Raw genomic sequence first — 24019 nt, 5'->3', positions numbered from 1 at the left:
TTAGGCATCCTACTGTGCCCAAGGAAAATCATTCAAGTTTGGTGAAGGTACAAGAGAGTGGAAGAGGGCAATATTGTTGCACAATGCTCAACACAACTCTGTGAAGTCGGAAGCCCTGGTCTTTGGAGATTTAATCTCCACTGAACATGTGCCAGCTTCTCAGGACCTCTCCTGGCTACACAGCCACCCAACCCCAGTGTTCCAGGACATCCAAAAGGATTGCTCCAGCAAGGAGGAGCTCCAGAAAAATAATTCCAGTACAACCCTACTCATTCCAGGAAAAGAGACTAGGAAGTCAGTTTCTCCTTCCAGTCTGAAGGAGAAAGCACCTGAACCCTGTTAGCATCCAGGAAAAGAAGGAAGCGGGCACATGGTGACACACAAGGATGGAGAGCATGGGAACCAGGTGCTGGAAGAAGAGAAGGTGGCAATCAGAAAACAATGAATGATCCAGGGAGGCATAGACAGAGAAGGAGGATAAGCATAGGCAGATGGACTAACAGGAGAGCTGGAGCAAAGGGACTGGCCAGCAGTGGTGTGAACAGGCCACAGTCTAACCGGCTGATATGGAAAGGAAAGACTACCCTCTACACCCCTCAGCTCTGAGACTGAACATGGCTCTAGCCTCCCCTGTGCTCTCCACCCCAACTACACCATAAATCCCACCTGTAGTTTTGTATGAAAGCTGGATTAACAGCTTGGTACCATCAAACTGCAGAGATCCCTGCTGCCTTCCAATGTGTCCCTCTCTGCTGCCCTGAACTGCACAATCCCATCACTTCATAGCACTCACTTGACACACTTCTGACACTCATCTAATCATACAGTAAAGTAGCAGTGGGAATGCTTCAACTCACCAGAACTACAAAAAAGGAATGGGGAAGGAGGAAAGAAGCAATGGGGGGGGGCACGGTTACTGAACTAAATCAGTTTATTTTGCTATCAGATGAGAAAAAAAGGCAATGTAGAAGAGGTGGGTGGTGAGCAAGACCTCCTACTATTTGTAACAAGCTATTAATCCAACTTGCAGCATACTACTGATATGCTAAGCCTAACTCTGGGGTTAGGGGGAAAGAAGAACAAAAAAAAAAAAAACACCCAAATAAAATCAGAACAGCCACATAAAGACAGTTTCAAAATAATGACAATGCAGACCTGAATTCTGGCATTTTAAATACAACATCTGGTCTAAGTTTGGCTATGCAATGTTAATAAACATGAAAAAAACATACAGATGCATGACAAAAGCATCTCAGTTAGGAAGAGAACATTGAGGCACCAGGATCCATATCTTAAAGAGCCTTCTAAAGTTTGGGGGAAGAATAAAGCCTATTTTAAAAGTTTCTGAGAAACTCAAGTACATAGCAAATGAAAACCTAAAACCTCAAAAGTACCTTCGAATATTCACTGCTAGGCAATGGTACTGTTGCCCCCAGGAATAATGTCCAATATGAACACTTCCTTAAGTGCTCACAAAAGCACACATAACATAGGAAATGAACATGGATAACATGTTGGGAAACCAACTAATTAATCCCTTTATCTGTTAGGATTGTAAAAAAAAAAAAAAACCCACCAAAAAAAAACACACACAAAACCAAACCACCACACACCCAACCAACACACTCTGGGAGCTGCATAGGAAATAACTAGATTTCATGAAGGAAATTAACTACTCATGCACGTGTAATGATTGATTGACCAAACAACCATTAAAAGAAAAGAATGCAAAGGGAGAGAGCCACTGTGTTTTGAGTCATATCCTCAACTATATGCCCACTAAAAGCTATTGTTCCATAGTAACTGCAATTAAAATCTCATCTCAGCTTCTCTTCTTTTTCTCATATAAGTTTAATGCAGAGAGCACTCACTCTCATGCATCATCAAAACCCATAAAGACATTAGAAATGCAGACTAAATGAACTGCAGGAAATTCAAGGTAGAAAAACATTTGCATTCCCACGAGGCCTGTCTGACACTGAGTAACAAGCAGGCTGGACAGATGAATTCAGAAGAGAAGTGGAGTTTATATCTGATATATTAACAAAATTATCTGCCTACAGAAATTATGCAAAATCTTGTCAGAGATGTTCCCTGCATTTCACAGCCTTCTGTGTTGCTAGCAGAGGAAGCATCTGAAGTTTTAGTTTCTTTAACTCCAATGCATCTACTTTCTTCAAAACTACTTATATGCAAGACCTAGCCATCAATGGGCCCTCCTCAGTCTCTGAAGTGAGGATGGTAGGCAGAACTGTCTCCTGGACTTAAAAGCTCTTCAGGAAAATTTTAGACAGGTGGCAAACTTTTCCCAACAATACCAGCTATTTCCAATAATTAAAAGATCTACTGATTCAATCCCTGAGTAGCTTAAAAGACAAAAAACCCCATAGTTTTCACAAGTGTTGTAAGCCTGCTTGCTTAGCTGGGTTGATGAGCAATACTTCAGGAAATCCAGTAAAAGGAGCACATGATGCAAACTGAACTATGACTGCTATTCCAGACAGTAAATGCCTAATGTGCTGAAAATTTTGTGACTTAAGTCTGTTTAAGAGACCAGAACTTCAAAACTTACCACCAGCTCCTCAAAGGCTATTAGGAAACCCAAGGGAACTGAAAGGGAAACTATGGCGCACAGGAAGGCAGGACAGCGTACAAGCATGACAGGAAAATCCCAGAAAAATGTGGTAATGACTCTTTATATACTCTACTCCACACAATTTCATGTATCATTTTCTAAAAACCTTTTACTATTACCTATTAAGCAAGAAGAAAGCCTCTCAAGATAGCTGTGGAAAAAGAAACAAGAGCACTCCCTCTTACCTCCCCCATCCTGTACTTATGCCACAACTGAACAACTAATTTGAAGAGATTTTCTCACCATTTCTTAGACCACTGCTGCCAGGAAAGCCACCCTTCATCTAGCTTCCTTTGCAGGTCTTACTTCCCTATAAGTGAACCCAGATGCTCACATACATAGCCTCTCTGCTCTTCTCAGCATGAAATCCACAGGATTCTTAATCACAGGATTTGGTTTTCTGATTTCATGCTGCCACAGCATAACAACAAGGAATTACTAAAGATGGAAGCTATGAGAAGAGCAGAGGTCTTCAGTCCATCTCTTCCCTACTTTTCATCATAGTTGAAAGTCTAATCCTAAATTTTTAATGTCATTGAGAAATTAACTTCCTTGACAATTTCGCCCTCGATTTCTAATTAGAATACAATGAAGATACCACCAATTAAATAAATTATTATCATATTGCATTAAATCTGTTCCTCCCCCATCCAATTAATGAGGTGTTTTAATGACCATTCAGCAGCACTGCTTTTCAGTTTATCTGATTATCTTTAATTGCTTTTCAGAACAGCCTTCTAAGCCACGGAACCTCGCTGCACACTCAGTTAAGCCCTGTTGCTGGGCTACCTTTTAATGGAAGCTTGGATTTTTCAGATATGACTGGTCTAGACCCTCTCCTTCCCTCTGGCCATATACTGAGCAATGCATCTTACAATGACTTAACGCTTCTAATTCCTGCAAAAGTTAGTTTTGTGGTGACGATTAATTTTCCCTAACTCCTCTCAACAAAGAAGCAGTAATAAATATACTGATTTAAAGACACCAGTTAAGTTTCAAGTGGAATGCTGATTTGGGGAAGAATATCGATCCCACCCACCCCCCAAAAACCAAACCCTAAGCTCTCTAAATAGAGCAATATGCAAGGCAGCATATCAACTAACCAAGACATCTCTGAATCACGCTGCTTTCTGAGGCGGCACTACAGCAATGCTAAGGGCAGACACCCATGGATGCAAACACATTTCTACTGATTGAATAATCTGTATTTCTCAAAATTCCAGCAAACACATAAAAGGGGCACTTTCCTTCTTTGTAGAAAATGAGTGCTGACAGAAGCAGGGGATGGGATCATTACTGTTGCCGTAATATAAATCCAGAACATTTAAAAGGGTAACATACAATTTATTGACAGCTGAGTCAAAACAATGTAACAATTTACATGATCCAAGAACAGTATAAAAGTAAACAAAAATGTTTATGGACTCTATCAATTTTACAAAGGAAAACAAAGTACACAAATGCCATTTTTAATAGTAGCTTGTCCAACAAATGGTTTAATTTAACAGGGATTAAAGATATTGTAAGCATGGACAAATTCTTCTGGCAACTTTTACCATCCATCAAACTTCAATGTTGAGAAGAAATAAGAAATCGTTGTCTTCAAAGATCCAACATTAATTTTATTTTTATTCTTGCTTCCTTTAAAAATAGCTGTGAAAATGAACTCACCTTGCCCTCAGTAAAACAGCTCATCCTCATGTATTTTTTACAATTAAGCCCTGCACATTGTTCCATTGTTTTGAACCTACATTCCTTTGATCTTCAATTTCCAAAACAAGGGAACTACAAAAGCATTCTCAAACACACCTTCCAGATCAGGCAAGCGCTTTCCCATGCACAAACATATTAATGGCACAGATTACTCTGTTCCCTTACTGCCAATTACAAGCTTTCATAAGTGTAAATTTTGACTGTACACAACATACAGCTATCCAAACAATGACAAAAATGCTTTCTTAGTACTGTCTCCATTTTTCTTTCCTGGAAGCACACGAATGCCTTCTCACAGCACTGGGAGCAACCTAAGCCCTCCAGATCTGAGGGCAGCCTGTTCCAATACAAGCATGGCCAGCTCCAGCAGCGTGTCTGTGAACACCATGCCAGTGTCACCAAGCTGTGTCACCAGGCTCCCCCAGCTCCTTTCAGCCTGCAGGAGTGGGAAGATTCAACTTAGCCTTCCAAGCAGCTATTGTGATTGGATTATATGGAAATCTTCCTGAAGTCATGGCTTTATTTCAAAGATCGTTGCTTAAGATAACTGTACTGTATAGAAAACGCTGTACTACTGCAAACCAACAGGTAAAAACACTATCAATCTATGTAACTAACACTGGTGATACATCCTATGATAATAGAGGTTTTATGCATAATTTATAAATACAACCCTAAGAGAAATAACCAGTGCCTGCAACTCACACAAAAAGAACATTAACTGATCTCTGCAAAGAAAGTAACATTAAAGTTACTGTAAATTCATATAGTAAATTATTTACCCCACACAAACACTTCTAGATTTGTCTAAACAGGATGTTTCCAGCAGACCCAAAGCTGCTTTGCCCTGGCTCCTGTGAGTACAGCTTCCAGCTACTTCGGTGTGGCACGGCGCTCCATCTAATATAACCTACCCTACACAGGGCTTGTCAGCTCAGGTTCAGAGATGAATTAACCACAGCCACCTGGCTCACGACCAGCTCAAAGCATGAGCCGAACTTGCAACATAGCATTTAGACACAACTGAGAGCATTTCATAATGAAATTGCTTACTCACCTTATTCACCTCACTTACTTCATCTAGTGGAATAAACTACTCACCCGTGCTGCTACCCAAAAGGCATTCGTACAGAAGATCGGGGGCCCTGTTTATTCACATCCAAACTTACTGAGTTTTTCCGGGTAGAAAAATCTGTGCTTAGCGAAGGTCAAGACCAAAGTGAACGATTTTTGCTGACAGTGAAACCAATGGCACCCACTGCCCCTGACAGTATTTCACACAACATATCTCTGAGACTTAAGAACAAAAACTGACTGCTAACAGCTCTAGGAGGTGCACTAACAGCAGGTATCTCACTGACAAACCTTCTGTGGGACTCTGGATCTCTGGTCAAGATTCCATTTTTTGTTCATGCTTACAGAAAACCAAACCTAAAAAGCACAGGAAACTCACCCATCCAATGCTTTGTTTCATTTGTGGGTGAATACTGCATCCATTGCACACACACTACAGAACAATTGTAGTCCAAGCCTGTACCACAGCATCTGGCACATTAATCTCAAAATGTATCTCTATCACGTAGTAGGTAAAAGCATCATTGGATTTTTAGGAACTGGCTTCTTGTTCAAACAAAACTGGCTACTAGAAGCTAGCAGATAACAGAGGCACTAAAAAAAAAAAAAAAAAAAAGCAAAAAACCAAGGGCTCATAGTCCCATTTCCCATAAAAATATGGATATGTGATTTTTATTAGTAACAATATTAATTAATATACCTAAGTCCTAAGTCTATTTGGGTTTTGTTCTATTGATGAGCTTCAAACTTTAGGGAAACCCCCTAGATAATTCCATTACCTGTGAAAGTTTATGAAAGTAGGAGGCCTCACAGAAAGTGAGAGATGCATGTTCACATCTAATCAGTATCAGAAAATCTGTTCAGGAACAAGTGAATGCAAATACCCCAAACACAAGGCAAAAGACATCCAGCAGAACTTTCACCTTCCCAGACACCAAAGTCAACCAGCTGTAAGACCCAAACCCACAGGTAACCAGGCTTCATTAGTTCTGCTACTGACAGAAATACCTGATTTCTATAAATGATAACACTTTCCACATAACATCTACTGAGAGTTTCTTCAGCACATCAAACTCTGTACCCTGCAAGGCATCTCCCTCCCCTACCCTAGACAAGCTACCCAAATATTTTCCCTTCCAAATGTTATTTTCTTTAAAAATACATTAAATATTTCCTTTAAAAATCCACAGCTAGTCCTATTTATGTGACTATTTGCTGGGTGGAACAAAGTTAGATGCTAAGCTGGAAATACCATAACAGCTGAGTATTTTAACTGGCAACACCCTTGTAATGACATGCCTGTGTGTCATATCAGCTAGAGACTCCACAACCTTACAAATCTGACATCTCCCAGCTTGAAAATTAATTTAGCAGGTTTAACAGAATTTCACATGCACGTGTTCACAGACATTCTTGCATTAAAAATACTCGAGCATTGTATAAAAGTGTATATTGATGAGTTTGATGCTTGTGAGTAATAACTTCAGTAGCCAACTCAGGCAGGTCAATACATCATCCCTCCAAAACTGAATAAAACTTTTGTGCCACACCATAAGATAAATTATGATATCATATTTTTTCTGTAAAATAAAAACCCAAAGTGGAGGTCATATATTGCTTTTAACACTGAAATTTTATCTCTTTCCAGATAAAAATCAATAGCCTTATTACCTGTACTGTTCCATCAATATAGATGTGCACTATTTACATAGATTAGCAGCGTTATACAAGGAACCTGCCCTAATTAAACAAAAATTGTATAATAAGGATGCTGCAATTCCTTTTACATCTAACACTGCTGGGCTTGGGAGATTTTTTTTCCCCAAAAATTTGAAAGCAAACATATCACGATATATACAAAGACTATACTAAACTTTCCTTACCACAGGCACCAGATGTATCAAGAAAAAGCAGATTCATTCCCAATGCATTTCCTGATAATTTGTTGCTTGATATTTTAAAACTTCAACTTCGCTGAGGCTTATTATGTTGCATTTTAAAAACGTAACAAAGCAGGGGAGAGGGCAGAACTGAGGTAAGGCTGGATTCAGTAATTCAGTAGATACTGGCAGTCTTGACTAAATATATTTCTCCTGATTAAAAGCGACCCACCCATGAGAATCAGAAACAGAAATTTGGAGATGTGCCAGTTCATACAATAACTATGTTTATTTGTTTTAATAAATATTTAAGAAACATGACTTGTGGTATTTGATACAACTGAGCCCGTGGTTAAAAGGCCTCTCTCCATGACATAAGCAAATACAGCCTATCCTCTTTATTTGTCTGACTTCTTTTCGACATTCAAGGCTAATCTAGTTTTAAGTCAGGAAAGACTGCGGTCTATCATTTTAAACAAACCATTGTAGTAAAACGTGAACAGGAAATTCCTAACTACACTGTTCAAAGAACAATGATTAGAAAAACAACGCAAGCTCACGAAGTACAAGAAGGGTAGTCTGGGTGGAAAATTAAAAATATATATATATATATATATAAAAAAAGAGTCAAATGCACAAATACAGTCACCTAGCTCATTTTTCCTTCCCCCCACGAGCCCTCAGTCCCCATCTCATCCTCCCCACCGAGGCCAGGGGTCCTTCAGACCTTGCCAAGGGAGAAATCTTTGGATCCAAAGGGGGAAGAGTGCAGTATATACAGCTCTGTCTGATACCTTGGAAATATCCGGCCTGCGGGAGTTAGCGCAGACATGCCATTCATTCCACAACATATAAATGCCCTCTTTAGAGCCTCATCCAAGCAGCAGTTTCATTTGGATTTTGAGGCACAGGTCTGCCTTGTTTTTCAATAAGCTGCAAGCTATTTTTGCCATGAAAAAAAATCCCAACATTTTAAAAATGTGCCTGCCTAGCATACACAGAGTATATAAAATGAGCAAAACGTGAAGTCAAGGAAAATATCCTGTATTAGCACTTTATTCATAACACAGATTTCCCTCTCCTAAAAAACAACAAACCCCCAAACATTTAAACACCTCAAACGCCAACAAAATTCATATATTTTAAATTCTACCAGGTGTAGTATCTTAAAATGTTCAAAAATTCTTTAAATAAAGTGCTCTCACAACTATTTCAAAATCATTCATGTAAAAGTCTGGGCAACTGACCACCTTCGCTAATGGGGAGGAAAAAAATGTATTCCTAATTTGAGAAAGAAAGCAGAGTAAAGGGGAACTAATTCACTTTTAACATCATGTACTAACACTACATTAAGAGTCTGTTAGACTCTATAACATCTCAGGAATTTTTTTTTCTTTAGAAGAAAACTAAAAATATCTGGATACAGGTATTAGTATGAAAATCTTCATCCACTTCAAAAATAAGCTTCTGAGCACACACATAAAAAGGCCTAAGACAGAAAAATGAACACATGATCTCAAAAGACTTGCATTTTAAAGAACGCTATTCATGGACTGGAGGGTGGGAAGAAAATTTCCACAATCAGGACACTATCCATAGTTTTGGGGTGTTCCTAGCAGAACCAGTGTTTTGGACACAGGGTTATTTGTATTTTAAAGAGGACATGAAAGCCTTTTATAAATGTTCCACAGATTCTAAATGTTAAGAAAAGAAACTTACAATTGTGATTAAGGTAAAAAATTAACATTATTTTCTTTATCAACTCACTTCAGAAAGAATAAAACAAATAGCTTAAGAACCATGTGGGCAAACAGTCATATGTGCACAACTTCAAAAACTCCAGATGTTCACATACCAAACATAATTACCTCAAAGGAGATATTCCAGCAATTTATTACAGTATGTTTTAATGATAAAATGATGCAGCTGTATTTTAAAATAACAAAACTCTTTAAAAATTCTGAACCCCTTACATGTCAGGCGTTAGAGGAAAAAAAAAAAAATCAATATTCCCTTGAAGATACTATTTCCAGAAGAAACAGGTAATAGCCAAAAATATTTCTACAAATCAGAAAACAGACATAGGGAGAAAGTCTTTAACTTAAGGATCCAAATCAGGTCCCATCAATAGTAATGAAAGGATGTTATTGCCTTAGGGCTTTTTGGCAGATATTAGGAGATGGAACAGAGGACACATCTCACTCCTAGCAGGCAGATGTCCAGAGAACAAGATCAGCTACATCATCTGTAACCAAACAGAAGCCCTGAACAGGCATGGACAGATCTCCAAGATTACTCCCAGGAGTAATTTCCCTAACAGGATACTCTGGTACACGAGAATTCACTCTACATATGAGTCATTTGATATTTCAGTGGGAGAAGTTTGCACGAATGGAATACTTTCCATAATCACTGGAGTTTTATTTAGCCTATTTCCAGAATACTGTGACAAATTTTATGAACATTGGTTTTTAAAAGATATTCATATATATCTTCATCCAGATTAATCACCTGTTGTTTTGCCTTTTATTAAGTCATACAAAGACACCCTACAACCTGGCTTAGCTTGAAAACAGGTTTACATCTAAGCTCAGTGAAACATTCAAGCAATTTTTTTTTAGATGTCCTTCTGGGAAATACATGACTTTTTTTTTTATAGACACATGACACACATTTTTGTGCCAAAATTCCCACAAGCAGTTTCTGAAAATTTATTAAGAATTAAGAAAGCTGATAATTCCATAAAACACCCTCGAATCCCTAAGAACTCAGTACAAGGAGTAAGGAGGTTCTGAGTGACATTCACAGCCAATGACAGGAAACACTACTATGCCTTTTCTTAAAAAAAAAAAAACAAACAAAACAACAAAAACCCACTGCAAATTTTCCACAGATCACTTCCCACAAACATTTCTCAACTCCAGCCTTCCAGATGCAAAATCAGAATAATGTTTACTAACAGCAGCATTGAGACTACTGCTGTAAACAAATATTGTAGATTATAAGTTGCCTGAAGTTTCAGACAATTAAATGACAGAATATTCACATACTCCTTCCTACACATTTGTGTTTGGACACTTGCTCATGGACTAAAAGGGCTCTTTGCTCCAAAAGCCTTCTATCATATTTAATCGAAGAAATTTGTAACGCTTCACCAAAACTTCATAGGAAGTGCATACACAAAACCACTAAAAAAGACAACTAGGAATTTGCAAAGCAGCTTATTTTACAGTAAGAAATTAATTCCTGGAACTGGAAATACAGTCTCTTCATTGCACCATCAATCCACCAGAATCCAAGAGTTGGCCTGATCATAGATATCTTGACATTTTACTCCAAAAAATATGCTAAAGGGAAAGATTTGCTTAAAACCAAAAGTTAAAGGGATTTCTTGGGAAATTCTATTAAAAAAAAATCCAATCAACCCATACGGAACACAAAAAATACCAACCTACCACTTTAATTCTGCTTAACACAAGTATGCAGGCTTCAACACTTAATTTTTTCCCTCAACAACATGATCATCTTCCTGAATAGAAGACATGAAGTAACACACTTCAAGAACAGTAATCATGCTTCACACAGCAGATCAGTTCCAAGGAACTTAGCCGAAACTAGCCACTCACTAAGATCAAAGAAAATGCTTCTGAAATTCAGTATATTACAGGGTGTTATGAGAAATCAAGGAGTTGTTTACCTGAAGCAGTACAGGAGACCCAATACTCAAAGAATTATTAAACACAAAGAGCACGAAAGCAAGGATGAATACAAGCCCAAGGATCTCTCATTCCATCTCTGTGCTCCCCTTGACTAGGGCAAACCCCTTAAGAAATCACTTATTTCTTGAACTCCCATATACATTGTAGCTACTCTGTAGTAATGCAGGTAACTGGAGGGTCACCTCTTTCTGAAGTCCTGGCTATAAACAAGTACATTAAAATATTGGACCATGCATGAAGTTGCAGTTTCCAAGGGTTGAGAACTGCGTGAAATCAAGAAGTTTTCACAACAAATATTCCTCTTTGTGATATGACATTTACTCCCAAAGTTCCCCTAGAACCAACACAAAATTATGGCTAACCAGTCCAGAAGCAAAATGCAGCTGATCCAAAAATATCTCACCATTTCTAATTAAAACGCTTTTTCTTTCCATTTGGGGAAAATGATTTTTTTAAAACCTCTGTGAAACAGAGATTTAGTTAAAATGACATCTTCTGCCATACAGGAAAGACAGAAGCATCAAAATCCAACTGTAATTAAGAAGTAGGCTACAATGGATTTTCAAAGTACTTCATCATCTGAAGCATTATCAAATGAGGACACTGGAAGCTCACAGGTGTAGGTGTATTGAGGCAAAAGATAAGACAACTCAAACCAACACAAAGTACTGTACACTTTTTTGTCAATCAGTACACTGCATACAGTTGAAAACAAGCACACAAATACGCAATATTAATATCCATGTTCTTTAACTGAATTTTGACAAATTACCTATTGCACTTCCATTCATATGCATTTCCAATTTATTTATTTTTTTTATTATAAAAAGGAGAAATCAATTATGCTTTCTCTACCTCATAACAGATGATCATCAAGTTAACTTGCATTAACCATCAATTATAGTGTTAGAGACCACTGAGATGCTACTAAAACTGGCCTATGATTTGAAAGCCATCATAGTCATAAAATCCATTTTTCCTAGGTTTTGTGGTTAACTTATTCTGAAGTTTGGGGTTCAGGGATTTTTACCTACATGCCTTTTCATATCTTTAATACTGTAAGTCTTAGTCTTATCCAAAAGATGTAACCTGGGGGAAGCAGAAAACACACGAGGGTTTGTTTAAACAGTAATTTCCAAACACATGCACTTCTCCATCTACTAACTATCCCTACATACACTGCAAAAAGAAAGGAAAAAGAAAAAGGTAGTTTACTTTTTATTCTGTAATTCTCTTTTAAGCACTCATGGAATTGCTGTTCAAGTCAAGTAACTTTGGACAGTATCCACCTTTGAGAAGTGTGTCACAATTTGTTTATGTTATTGAATTAGATAATTATGCAGTACTTCAGCTGCCTTCCCAAACATGGATAGGCCACTCTTTCTAAGAAAGCATTATGCATTAAGTTTTTTTAAAAGTCTTATTTTTAGCTGTTTAAACTGCAATCCAACAGTAAATAAATCTATTTTGTAATATTATGCATTTTCAGCTTTGATATCAAATTTTGCATTCTGCCATAAAGAATCCTAAGCACTCTGTGTGCAAAAGAGCTTCACCCTAAGTACAATATAAATCAAAATAGTTTCAACAAGATTCTCCATAGATTATTTAATCTTGAAAAATAACTCTTTCAGAACTCTATGAAAGATAGCCTTTGATTCTGTTTTGGTTCAAGGGTGTTGATATCACTGTACTTTATTTTTGTCCCATTGCCAACTAAATATACTGAAATAAAAAAGTCATTGAAAACAAAAATAAAAAACCTAGTTGCTTTAGGTTTTGATATGTACTAATTCAGCCCTTGATGGCAATCAGCTCCTTCAACCAAAGAGCTAACAGTACAGCACAGAACTGCCTCCATCCTGCAAACCACAGAGAGACCACCAAGCTCATCACTGGACACAAGATCCTTTCCTACTCCAGCCAACACCCACAAAAAGGCTGAGAAACAAACTGAGAAATATTCCATCTTATTTGATCATAAAACATATATCTAGAGGAAGCCTTGCTGGGAGGGTGGCTGTATTAAATGGCTGACTCAAACGATTCAATGGGCAACTAAAAAGTGACAGATCGTGTCTTGTACACTCTCACTGTGTTAAGTCCAAATTGATTTTCCTATCTGGAACAGAATCAAGAAGAGATCAAGACCCTTGTAGCACAGCAGAGCAAAGCCTATACCCCCATTACCTTGCTATTAATGACTAGTTAAGAACTGAGAGATTTATATCCACAAAATAGGCTTGGGGTTGGTGTCAAGGCAAAAAACTACACTGGAGTCCCTGTTCCTCTCCATAAGCAGAGACAAAAAACTTGTTCATTTAATTCAAATATTACAACCTTCTCCTCTGTGACCTGGCAATTTCCACTTGAACCCTCTCAGCTTCCTTAAAAAACTGCCCAGATGCACTGTAGTGATCTTTTAATGAGTTCTAGCTCCAAACACTGGTGACAAAACCACCTTGCAAGTCACCCCAATATCTGTTCAGTGGTTTTTGTTATTACCTTGACGTGCCTTTTCATGCTCCATCCTTCTCCAGTCACGCCCTACACTTGACACCCAACTGAGATCTTCCTTGGAGGTGCTCCACTACCAAGATCCTCCCCACATCTAGCTGACCTTACAGTCACTTCCCTTTCACACACACCCCAAGGTACCACACTGCTGATATCCTCCCCAGACATCCATCTGGTCCTAGATCTAATTCCCTCACACATCAACTTTGCTCCCTGTCAGCAAAGGCAAGACTCACCACTGATTTCATCAAATCTTTCAGGAATGTTTCCAAGTTGGTAATGATATCACAAGCTCAGTCTCCAAAACGGTTCTGTAGCTCTCTCATCTCTTAATAGCCACTTCAGTGCTGCTACTCGACTGAAAAACTGACTCTGACACCTATTTTTCTTCTGTTGACTTTAAATATCCATCTTACACCTGAAAAGTGAATCCTTCCTTTTTAAACATAACTTGAAGCGTGTTTAGAAATGTGTTGTTTTACTGTGGGAGTATTTTAAAAACCAGTAGTCAAAACTGCTATTCACAAAGAGGATTTACTCAAAGAAGGTTTTAAATTGACTCATCACTTTTGCCTAATCCAATTCCTTATTGAATCAAACTTAATTGACATAAACCACTTAAATACCCATCTGCCCTGAAGGTTAAGTCAGCTTAGGGACCCAAACCACATGAAAACTACCCTTCCCCCCAGAAAAAGATACAAATACTGCATAGGGTTGGGGAATTTCCTAATTTTTCTTACTGTAGGGTCAGATAAGCAATGGTACCAGTGCAAGAGGGGTGAGACTATGTGGTTGGCAGGGAGGACACTGCTGGTTTTGGCAGCAGTGAACTATTAGCTCAGGAGTGCTGTATTGCCAAACCTTGCTGAGCGTGCTCACTGCCTTGCCACAGCAGGCAGAGAGGGGAGGTAGGAAAAGTACCTAGAGCATGTTTTCTTTAGCTTGCTTCTTTCAGAAACAAGCTGAAGATTACTTAAAAGCTGCAATACTGGCTGGCTTTGCTGGTGTATGTGAACTGTCACATCTGCAGCAGATAAGATATTCAGGAAGTTCTATTTTTAACTGTAGGCAGAAAAAGTATTAATTTTACTTTGTTTCAACAAAATATCAACAAAATACTTCTGTTTGGCCTCACATACAACTTTACAAAGCTCTACCTTCCAGCAAACAACACAAAACTATAAACCAACATTACATTTAACAGGCACCTCTAAGAAGCTTGTTAACAGGACTTTGCTATAGATAAGTTTCTAATTTTTTTTATTGCCTACAAGTCATTTGTTCTTATGTTTATACAGTGTTGTCACCATATTTACATTTGCTAAAACCATGAAACTTATCTCTCAAACTAAACTTATCACCAGAATCCAAGCCTAAATAGGAATTTTTGGTCCAGATAATAGAACTTAAATCCCAGCCCTAGCCTTGTGACATTTCAAATCTTGCGTTCTCACATGTACAGACTGTAGATCCTGAAAAGCAGACACTTCCCTCCCCATACCCTTCAGAAGACACGATAATGCAAATACCCAATTTGAACAATGCCTGGTGCTGTTTAATGACAATAAATATCAAGCACTGACAAGATCTAGCAGATCACAGTTTCTCAGTTTGCAAGATCCAATGCATATGTGAGAGCCAGTACCATGTCACAGAACCCTTCCAGAAACCCTTCATAACATGTGCCATCGTGCTGCTCCACACTGAAGTCACGAGTGCTTAAGTTAGTCCTTTCTAGCATGCACACAAATACAATAGAGCAGGTGTCTTCATTCTGTATGTAATTGCTGCAAACAATTCCATTAAGAGGTAAAAACTACATGCACACACACAAACAAAAAACCCTTCACCTTTAACAAAATGTAAAGCTTCTTAACAGTGGTTTTTTGTTTATCAGGTTTCAGTGGCTCAATAGATGTTTTGATGCTTTAGCACACATGCATTAGGTCTTGCAGTTTTGTGCTACGTAAGCCAGATTTTCAAAGGATATGTATTTTAACTAGAAAAAAAACAATTACATAAACCATAAATCACTATTATTGTACTATAAGGAAAACCTTTCACCCTTAGGAAGAAACAGTGGATGCTTCCCACCTCTACTTTCCAAGACGCTAAAAAACTATTAAAACCATTTTTAATGCCCAATGACTGGAAATGTAGCACTCATTTATAGCAATGCTGAATTACAAGAAAACACAAATGCTCACTTCATACAGGCATTGTTTTTTCCCAAGAAACATAAGAAATTAAAAGTTACTTTTTTAAAACATTTAAATCAGAGATGTCAGCTCAAGAGGGGAGGGGAGGGAAAGTAGCAATTTAGAAGTATTCACCATGAATCAGCTGATTAACATTTACATGTAATTAGAATCTACCAATCAAAATCATACCTAATAACAACTAACATTAACTCTAGGACACTTGCATCTTCATTCATTTTTAATCATAAACATTTTCATGGGGTTTACTCATAATATAAATTTAAATATCTGTCTGAAGACCTACTGGACAGGATGAAAAAAAAATGAGTGCATCTCCCTCATGAAAGGCAGAGAAGTAGATTTATCATGGCACATATGTATATGAAGCTTTCAAAACAAAATGTCAGCTACAGCACGCCTTTAAAAATATTACTGAATTATTCTGAACAAGAACTGAAGTACAAATATGTGCAGATTGCTCAGAGAGGCTCGGGGCACCGCAGCCCTTTCCCAACACCATATGCTGCAGCATGTATTCCCAGTCACATGCCAGGAGAGCAGTTGCACAGCTGCACAGCTTTCCCATCCACACTGTGGCTGCATCCAGGCTTGACATTTGCACAGAAAATTCAAAACATCTGGATCTCAAGTATTACTTTATATGCAATGCTTTTAATATAAATTCTATCAAGTCCAGCGTATTTACTGCTAACTTGAGGTAATGAAGTGGTATAACTGCAGTGACCCAGATGCCTCAAGTGATGAGGATAAACAGGATTCCTTCCTGGGTGCATCAAGAAAAACAACCAAACGGAGCAGCTCTCCACTTTCTAATTGGCTACATATATATATTATATACAGGTCAAATGATATATCATGCAATGGAGGCATTAAAAATTGATGGTCGCAAACAATGGGACTCCAAGTGATAGCCGACTTAAATTGGGGGAAAAACTGAATTAGGTAATTTCATCTAGAAAGCTAAAGGAGTGGAAAAACTACTCTGACATTTAATATCTCTTACTATTAAAGCCATATTATATTTCTGGTTTCAACTTCTGACTATCAGATACTATTATAAATCTACTAAAGAAAAAGAGTTCTGAAGTCTCTGGTACCATCTCTTTTTTATGAACAGTACTCAAACCACTTCTTAAACACCTCTTCAACTGAATAAATCCAGCTCTTTTGCTCTCATGGGAGAGCATATTTTTCAGATCTATACTCATTCAGCAATTTTTTTCCCTTGGCAAGCTTCTTCATCTCTTGCAAGTCTGGTACTAACAGCCTGGAAAGCCAATTTACAAAATCACAATCAAATTAGTATTTCAACAGTTCTACTTCCCTTCAAACATTTTCAAAGCATCACATCCAAAAGTACATCTCTGTACCCTGTAGGTTACATTTTATGTTTTACATTAAAAACCTGCATCATAATCAAATACAGCACGTGATTTAAATCTGTCTAGTCATCATAACATTTTCAGAGGGAAGATTAAAATAATGATCAACAGTTGCTTTGTTTTCTTCCCATTCCACAAATGTCATTAGCTCAAAACAAAACTATGAGTTGACAGAGTTGATAATCAAAATACAACAAATAGAAAGCAGACAAAAAAGGTCTGAAAGCATACACAAACTTTAAGAAAACTTTCAAAAATGGCAGTAGTACTTACTACACTGTTGCCTTCATCTTTCGGATACTTTGGAATAGAAGTATTTGAATTCTAATAATGAATGTCACTAATTTCAACTCAGTGTGGGGGCTTAAGGCAAGCCCAGAAAAATGCTATTTGTGAAAAAAATTAATGCTTCTTCTGATTGTCTTTGGATTGCCAAGTACTGGGAACTGGACAGATAAATTCCAACCCTCCAGGAGATATTCTCTTGCCTTGACAAAGAGGACACTGATTTTCTAACCTTATCCCGTGGTGGCATGTCAAAAGATCCTTTGCCTCACTAGAGAGAGGCCCGTTTTCCAATTTGGGCAAAAAAATTCAGAAGCAATTCTCATCACTTCACAGTTCTACCATCTGCCCTCGGAATTGCTCCTCTCCATGTATCAAATAAGGCAAGAAAATATATGAGAATATAGTGTGTCCCTAAAAATACTCTCTTAATACAAAACAAGCAGTAGTTAAGTGACTAAGTGTGGAATTTTCTAGATTTCAATATCTGACATAAATATGCTCTTTATTCAAGCTTCCAGCTTGCAATTTCTTACTCCTTTAAAAAGCCAGAGTGGGGAAAGAGAAATCATATTACGCAGCATCACACCAGCATATGCATTTGAACACCTTGCTTTGCCATTTGCTATAACAGAGCAAACAACAGTAGTAATGGACTGTCTTTGTCCTACTCAACAGGAAAAGTTGCAAATCGGTTAATACAGATATTTGCTAAAATCAAATAAATTATGAGAATAAGGAGTCCTGAAATAGTCCAGCAAAAAGCAGCTGGCACTTCTGGACTTTTCTGCCCATTACTCACTTGACATTTCTACTCTGCATCCCTAATAACAGATATCTACCTCTAGTGACTTTCCCAAGCTGATTCCTTGTTTCAAGCCCATTAGGCTTTCCTGCTTATTTCCAATCTTTACCATTCTGACTTTTCAACAGTCTCCTTGTCCAGCACATCTTACACTTCTTGACCTCCATTCTCATATCTCACATATAGTTCTTATACTTACTTTCCAAACATCTTTCCTTCTTCACTTAGACTTCACATGCTGCCCCTTACGCATATTTTATCACTTTGAAGATTCCTCAGCCAAACTCGGCATTCCTTCTTTTCCCTCAGGGTTCCCTGTACAGCCAAGAAAAGAGCTGACACCCTCACACCCTGAACCTTCACCAGACCGGTTCCTCCTTACCTGTTTTTCCCTGCCCTACTGGTTTGCAGTCCAGTTCCCCTACTTTTTTCTTCCCAGGCTTCAGGTGCCATCCTCCTTCTCCCTATCCCCAGCTCCTGATTACTTTGCTTTCAAAACCCACCAAAATTTCCCCCTTCTTCTGTCAAATTCCAGGGCCAATCCCATTTGATCCTATACTCCTTGTTCCAACCCACTGTTCAACAAGGCCAAGCTTTTTCTCCTGTGCTCAAATTATTCAGCTTTTAGGCCTCAGAATTAAGATGCTAATGAGGACACAGGACAGAAAAGCTCCCCGATTTCAATTACCATACCAGTAGTCCAGCTTGGAGGAAGTTTCTGCAAATGCATCTGCTACAACCTAGGTCTTTACCCAGCCCATAGTGATTTTTTAATTGCTCCCAAAGTGGTCCAAATAGATGATTTCTCTATGCAAAAACACTTCTACACCTTAGAAGTCTAAAATCCTCACTCCAAAACAACATGATTTAAATCTTTAAAAAAACAAGACAAGTCTCATTAAGAAGTTGAAGGAAACACTCCCTCTCCCCTAGACTTGTTCCAATAAAACAACACTGTATTTTAGCTGAAGTTCCTCCATAGAGAAAATCTAGCAAGACTCACCAGCTTGGAAAGAATTTTGGCTCCAAGAATTTTGGCTAAGCTCTAATCACTTGAAAACAGTCTTGTAACAAACAGCAAGAGTAATAAGATCCTTGGTGCCACAAGGATCATCAGTATCAACCACAAACATAGTCAGTCTTCTATAAGATCATTTACAATCTCCAGTTATTGACCAGAATCTCAATGTAGCAAGTACTGTGCAAACACAAGATAAAAAGGCAGTTCGCTGCCTTAAAAAACTTACAATCTATTAAGATAAAAGACAACTGCTACCACAAGATGAAAACATGCACTGAAGGGCTCCTATCCAAGACCTACAGGATCTGCCAGACAACTATCCCCAATCTATTCATTACACACAATCCACACAGAGCAACACAGTATCTTCCGGAACCTAACCACTGATTTGATACTAAAGATCCTTCTCAAATCTGCTCATTTTATCACTCTTCTACCTCTTTTTTCTTACAGAAAACCATAAGGTACCCATTTCTGACTCCTTTATCCCTTCTTATTTCTTATTATTTTGATTGGCCTCCCTTGCCCTCATCATCATCTCTTTCCCAAACTCCAAAATCCTTTATAAAGCACATTTCTCGCCTCAACTTCTCCAATTAGCATTTCTTTGTCTTCTTGGCTTCAATGGGAAAACACTGGGGGTGGGGGAAAGAAGGGATTTTTGTGTTGTTTTGTGGGGGGATTTTTAATCAAATAATTACTTCAAATCAAATTCACTAACCAAACTACACAAAAGGCTGAGAAATCTCAGGGGGAATGCTGAAAAGAAAAACAAACTACTGAATGCCAGCTACATGGAAAGAGGAGCCTGTGGGGATGCTTAGAGACTACTGCCCATAGGAAAGCTTGGAGGTGCTGATTCTCAGAGCCCTTGATCAAGTGCAGCAGGACCCGAGGTCTCACTTCTTAGTCCAATTCCTCCTGGATAGAAACAAAACCACTTGAACACAGAAATGGGGGGCTGAACTCTTGTCACTCCATGCCAAACTCATAACGCTGAGGTACATATGCTATAAGCAGGTTATTCTGCCCTCCACCTAACCATTTTTTGCAAAAATACAGCTTCAGTACCGTTTCACTGCTACTCCTACCTATCTTTCACAAACCTTGGCAGAAAACAACTAACCTGTTCCTTTGTTGCTGCCCACGGGAATCTGAATAGCTTCAATGAAACCCAAAAAGACTGGTCACTTTCCACTATCCAGAACCCAGGCATCTCACTAAAAAAACAGTAGCCTATTCCCAACCAGAGATTAACTCCGCAGTCACAGAACTACCTCCTGCTACTTGAATTCTGTACTGCAGAACAGATAACATGATAAGACACTCATGAAAACATCATGTCTTTTCTATCTGCCCCAATGTAAATCTCTCAATCTCTGCTCTACAGCCTGTTCTTACCCAATGTGAAAAATAAGTCTAAGTTTAAACCTTGGTGTGAAATATTTAGACAAAATTTCAAGCAACATATGGCATTCCAATTATTTCTTCAAAACATGGCGTCCTAATTTTAGCAACACTATTTAAGTCGAACAGTAACTCAATTTTAACACTGTAGTAAATGGCTAAATCTTTTCTGTTACTGTCTGTACGGAAGATATTCTAGAAGACAAAACCTCATAGTCTCTGAAATTTAATGGTAAGGATGACATGCAGAGAAGCAACAGATACATAGTGGTGTCATCAGTTACCTTTACAACACAGTTTTAAAAGTAAGCTAACAACGTGTATGTGCATTTTAATGTAGAAAAATGTGCTATATTAAGCACACAAACAAAGATTTAATACCTCAGCAAAAAAATATGTGCATGCATAAGTACGTCCAAATAATGAGACAAAAGATCTTGATCCGGTAGGTAAACATTTAGGCCATTTAAACAGTTATGTATCGTCGTGCAAGACGACAGGAATCTCGCAAATTACTACAGTCTTTAAACCAGACTCTGCTTAAATGTTTCTGTGGCCTGCTTAACATTCCAGGCATACTTCTGGCAAGGTAGCTCTGGCTGAGGTTCAAACTGTCCTTGTCCAACTTTCACTTACTATAAAAACATTGTTTAATATAGAAAAGTATACACAGAGACATATGTTTCTTATTTCGCAGACACCTAGAATACTGACACTTGTGTTCACTAACTCCGCGTGGAAATTTTTAAGTGAACGCTTTGAAGCGAGGTCGCTTTCACCGGGCAGTACCCGCAACAGAGAGCCCACGCTTCCACCAGATTTCAGCCACGACGCTTAAATACTGCTTATAACGCAATTCTGCTAGAAGCCATAAGACCTGCCCGTATTTATTCACCCTAAACGAGGAGAAAAGGCCTAACTCGGTGTCCCCAGCACCGCCGGGCCGTGCAGACGCTGCCCCGAACACCACGCAGCAGCAGATTTTTGCTGCTAATTTGCAGCAGACCGCGTATTTGTCAAATTAAGTGCAGGAATTTCCCGGTTTGCTTACCTCCACGCAGCGTTATCTTTTATGAGGAGGTAATCTACCAAATTACTCCAGCATGCCTCCAGCCTGCTGCTGCCAATTAGTTCAGCCCGGCTAATAAATCAGGATGGCCAAGCCGCTCGGTTACAGCGGGGCTGCTCCGGTACGCGGCGAGTACAAACACGGGCGGTGTCACTGCTCCTACTTCCCCATCTCCCCCCGCACTGAGACTACGCTTGGTCAGAGCACCCACCGCAGGAAGGAAAGCCTCAGGGGTTTTTTTGTTTGGTTGGGGTTTTTTCTATATCTAATTTAACATTAAGGCTGGCGGCAAACCCGTCAGCAGCAGTGGTAGGGGCTCTGCCCCTCGCGTCCCTCCACGATGGGCCGGGGAGGGCCAGTGGCAAAGCCCCCACCCCGGGCCGCCGTCCCGCCGCAGGGCGAAGCCTCGGAGCGCCCGGCCGGCAGCGGCACCGGCGGCCCGGCCGCCCACACCCTCCCGGCGGACGGGGGAAGGAAAATGTCGCCGACGGGCCCGGCGCCGGCGCCCAGCGAGGTGAACTGGGCTCGATCCCTCCTCCCCCCGGGATCTCCCTCATACCTGTCTCGGGGGTCGATCCACGAGGTCTGCCGGGTGTTGTGGTCGATGTAGAAGACTCGCCCGTCGAAGTCCCTCGCCTCCTCCCAGCCAGCGGGCAGCGGCAGCTCGGAGCTCTCTCGGCCGCGCTGCCCGCCCGCCGCCGGCCCCCCGCCCTGTCCCGCCGCCTGCTGCTGCCGCCGCCGCCGCCCGCCGCTCAGCCACGGCATGGCCGCTCCGCCGCCGGGCCGCCGCCGCCCCGCTCCGGCCGAAACCCGCTGCCCGCCCGCCGCCGGGGCAGCTCCAGTCCCGCCCGGGCCGCGGCCGCCCGCCGCCTCCTCCTCCTCTTCCTCCTCCAGCACTAACAGGCGGCCCCGCAGGGAGCGGGACTCGGGCGGCTCCGGCTGCGCCGCGCCGAGCTCATCCTCCCCCGCGCCAGCTCCGCTCCAAGCCGGGACCAGCCCCGCCGCGCTTCCTAACCCCGCCCGGGACCTGCCCCGCGCCGCCGCGGCTCCCAGCCCCCGATCCCGGCCCGAGTGCCCCCGCCCCGCCGCTCAGCAGCGCCCCGCCGCCGCCTCCCGCCCGGCGCCTGCCCCGGCCATCTTCCCTCCCTCCGCCCCGCCCGGCCGTTCCCACGCCGGGGCCGCGGAGCCCTCCCGCCCCGGCCCGCTCCCCGGGGCACGGGGGAAGCGGCGGGGCCGAGCCCGGGGCCGCGCCCCGCGGAAGCCGGGCCCAGACCCAGGCACATCGGCGCTCAGAGAGGGCGGCAGCCTTCCGCCCGGGCCGGGGGAAGGAGACTGAGGCCCCGTCGGAGCCCGTCCTGTCCTGCCTCGGGGCCTGTGCCTGTGCCACGGCCCCGTGGGGGGATGAAGGAAAAGGGGAGCCATGGCTGGCCCTCGCTGGGTCATGCATCCCCCAATGCCCGCCCGAAAAGCCTCGGAGGTGCTGAGCAATCTGGATGTGCACAGGGACACGGGGAAGGGATGGGGGTCTGCTGCAGAGCCTCAAAAGGTGATGTAGCAGAGGTGCTGGAGACCACACGAGTCACAGAGATCATGCTGTATCCATGCTCTGATAAAGGAGAATGGAAAATTGTACATCTTGTTTGCTTGACATCTCAACCTGGTCCCTTAACCCCATTCTGTAGAGCAGAAAGCAGCTGAGTGTGATTTGACCTGAGCCTGCTGGAGACCGCGGAGCAGGGTTCCAGCTACCATCTAGAACTAAATTCCACAAAACTTAGTTAAAACAGGGTTAAAAGTTGGCCTGTGGTATTCCATGCTTGTGCAGGATGCTGCCTTCAGCTAAACCTTTGAAAATCTGGACATAAAGAGTTAAGATACTGCAGGATAAGCTTCTGAAAACTAGGAAAGGAGTTAACAATATATTCTCAAACAATCTGAACTCAGCCCCCTGAAACTGGCAATACCCTGCCAGGGATTATATTGCAATTCCAATTATGTTCCACTTGCATTCACCGTTTTAAGTTACATCTCTATGAACATTAATTGCTGCAGTGTGGTTATAAGCACAGGAAATTAGAGGACTTTTACTCTTGACTTCTTGGGCTTTTCTCTGCCACCCCACCCCCCATAAACCAGTGGTTATCCAACAGCCATGCATGAGAGAAGCAGTATAGATAATAGAACAGATATGACTTTCTGCCTATGTTTTGTGGGTTATTTCAGTGGTAGCAAACTGTAGTCTTCTTACCAGGGCTACTGTCAGCAGTGAGAGGTGATATGAGAGTAA

The 24019-nt window shown here is 40.7% G+C and overlaps 1 protein-coding gene across 3 annotated transcripts in view; it reads right to left on the bottom strand.

Moving 5' to 3' along the window:
• Nucleotides 1-22628, bottom strand: part of WWC3 (WWC family member 3) — a 97376-nt gene extending 74748 nt beyond the window's left edge. For 2 of the 3 annotated variants that reach the window (XM_064646570.1, XM_064646571.1), the window contains exon 1: nucleotides 22292-22628. In XM_064646570.1, the coding sequence (XP_064502640.1) occupies nucleotides 22292-22497 (206 nt within the window). In that variant the 5' untranslated portion in view covers nucleotides 22498-22628. The remainder of the gene's footprint in view (nucleotides 1-22291) is intronic. The other variant, XM_064646569.1, reaches the window with a different exon arrangement.
• Between the last annotated feature and the right edge of the window lie 1391 nt (nucleotides 22629-24019).

Source organism: Pseudopipra pipra, chromosome 2, assembly GCF_036250125.1.
Source record: "Pseudopipra pipra isolate bDixPip1 chromosome 2, bDixPip1.hap1, whole genome shotgun sequence".
NCBI lineage: Eukaryota > Metazoa > Chordata > Aves > Passeriformes > Pipridae > Pseudopipra > Pseudopipra pipra.
This window is presented reverse-complemented; position numbering and strand designations above follow the sequence as displayed.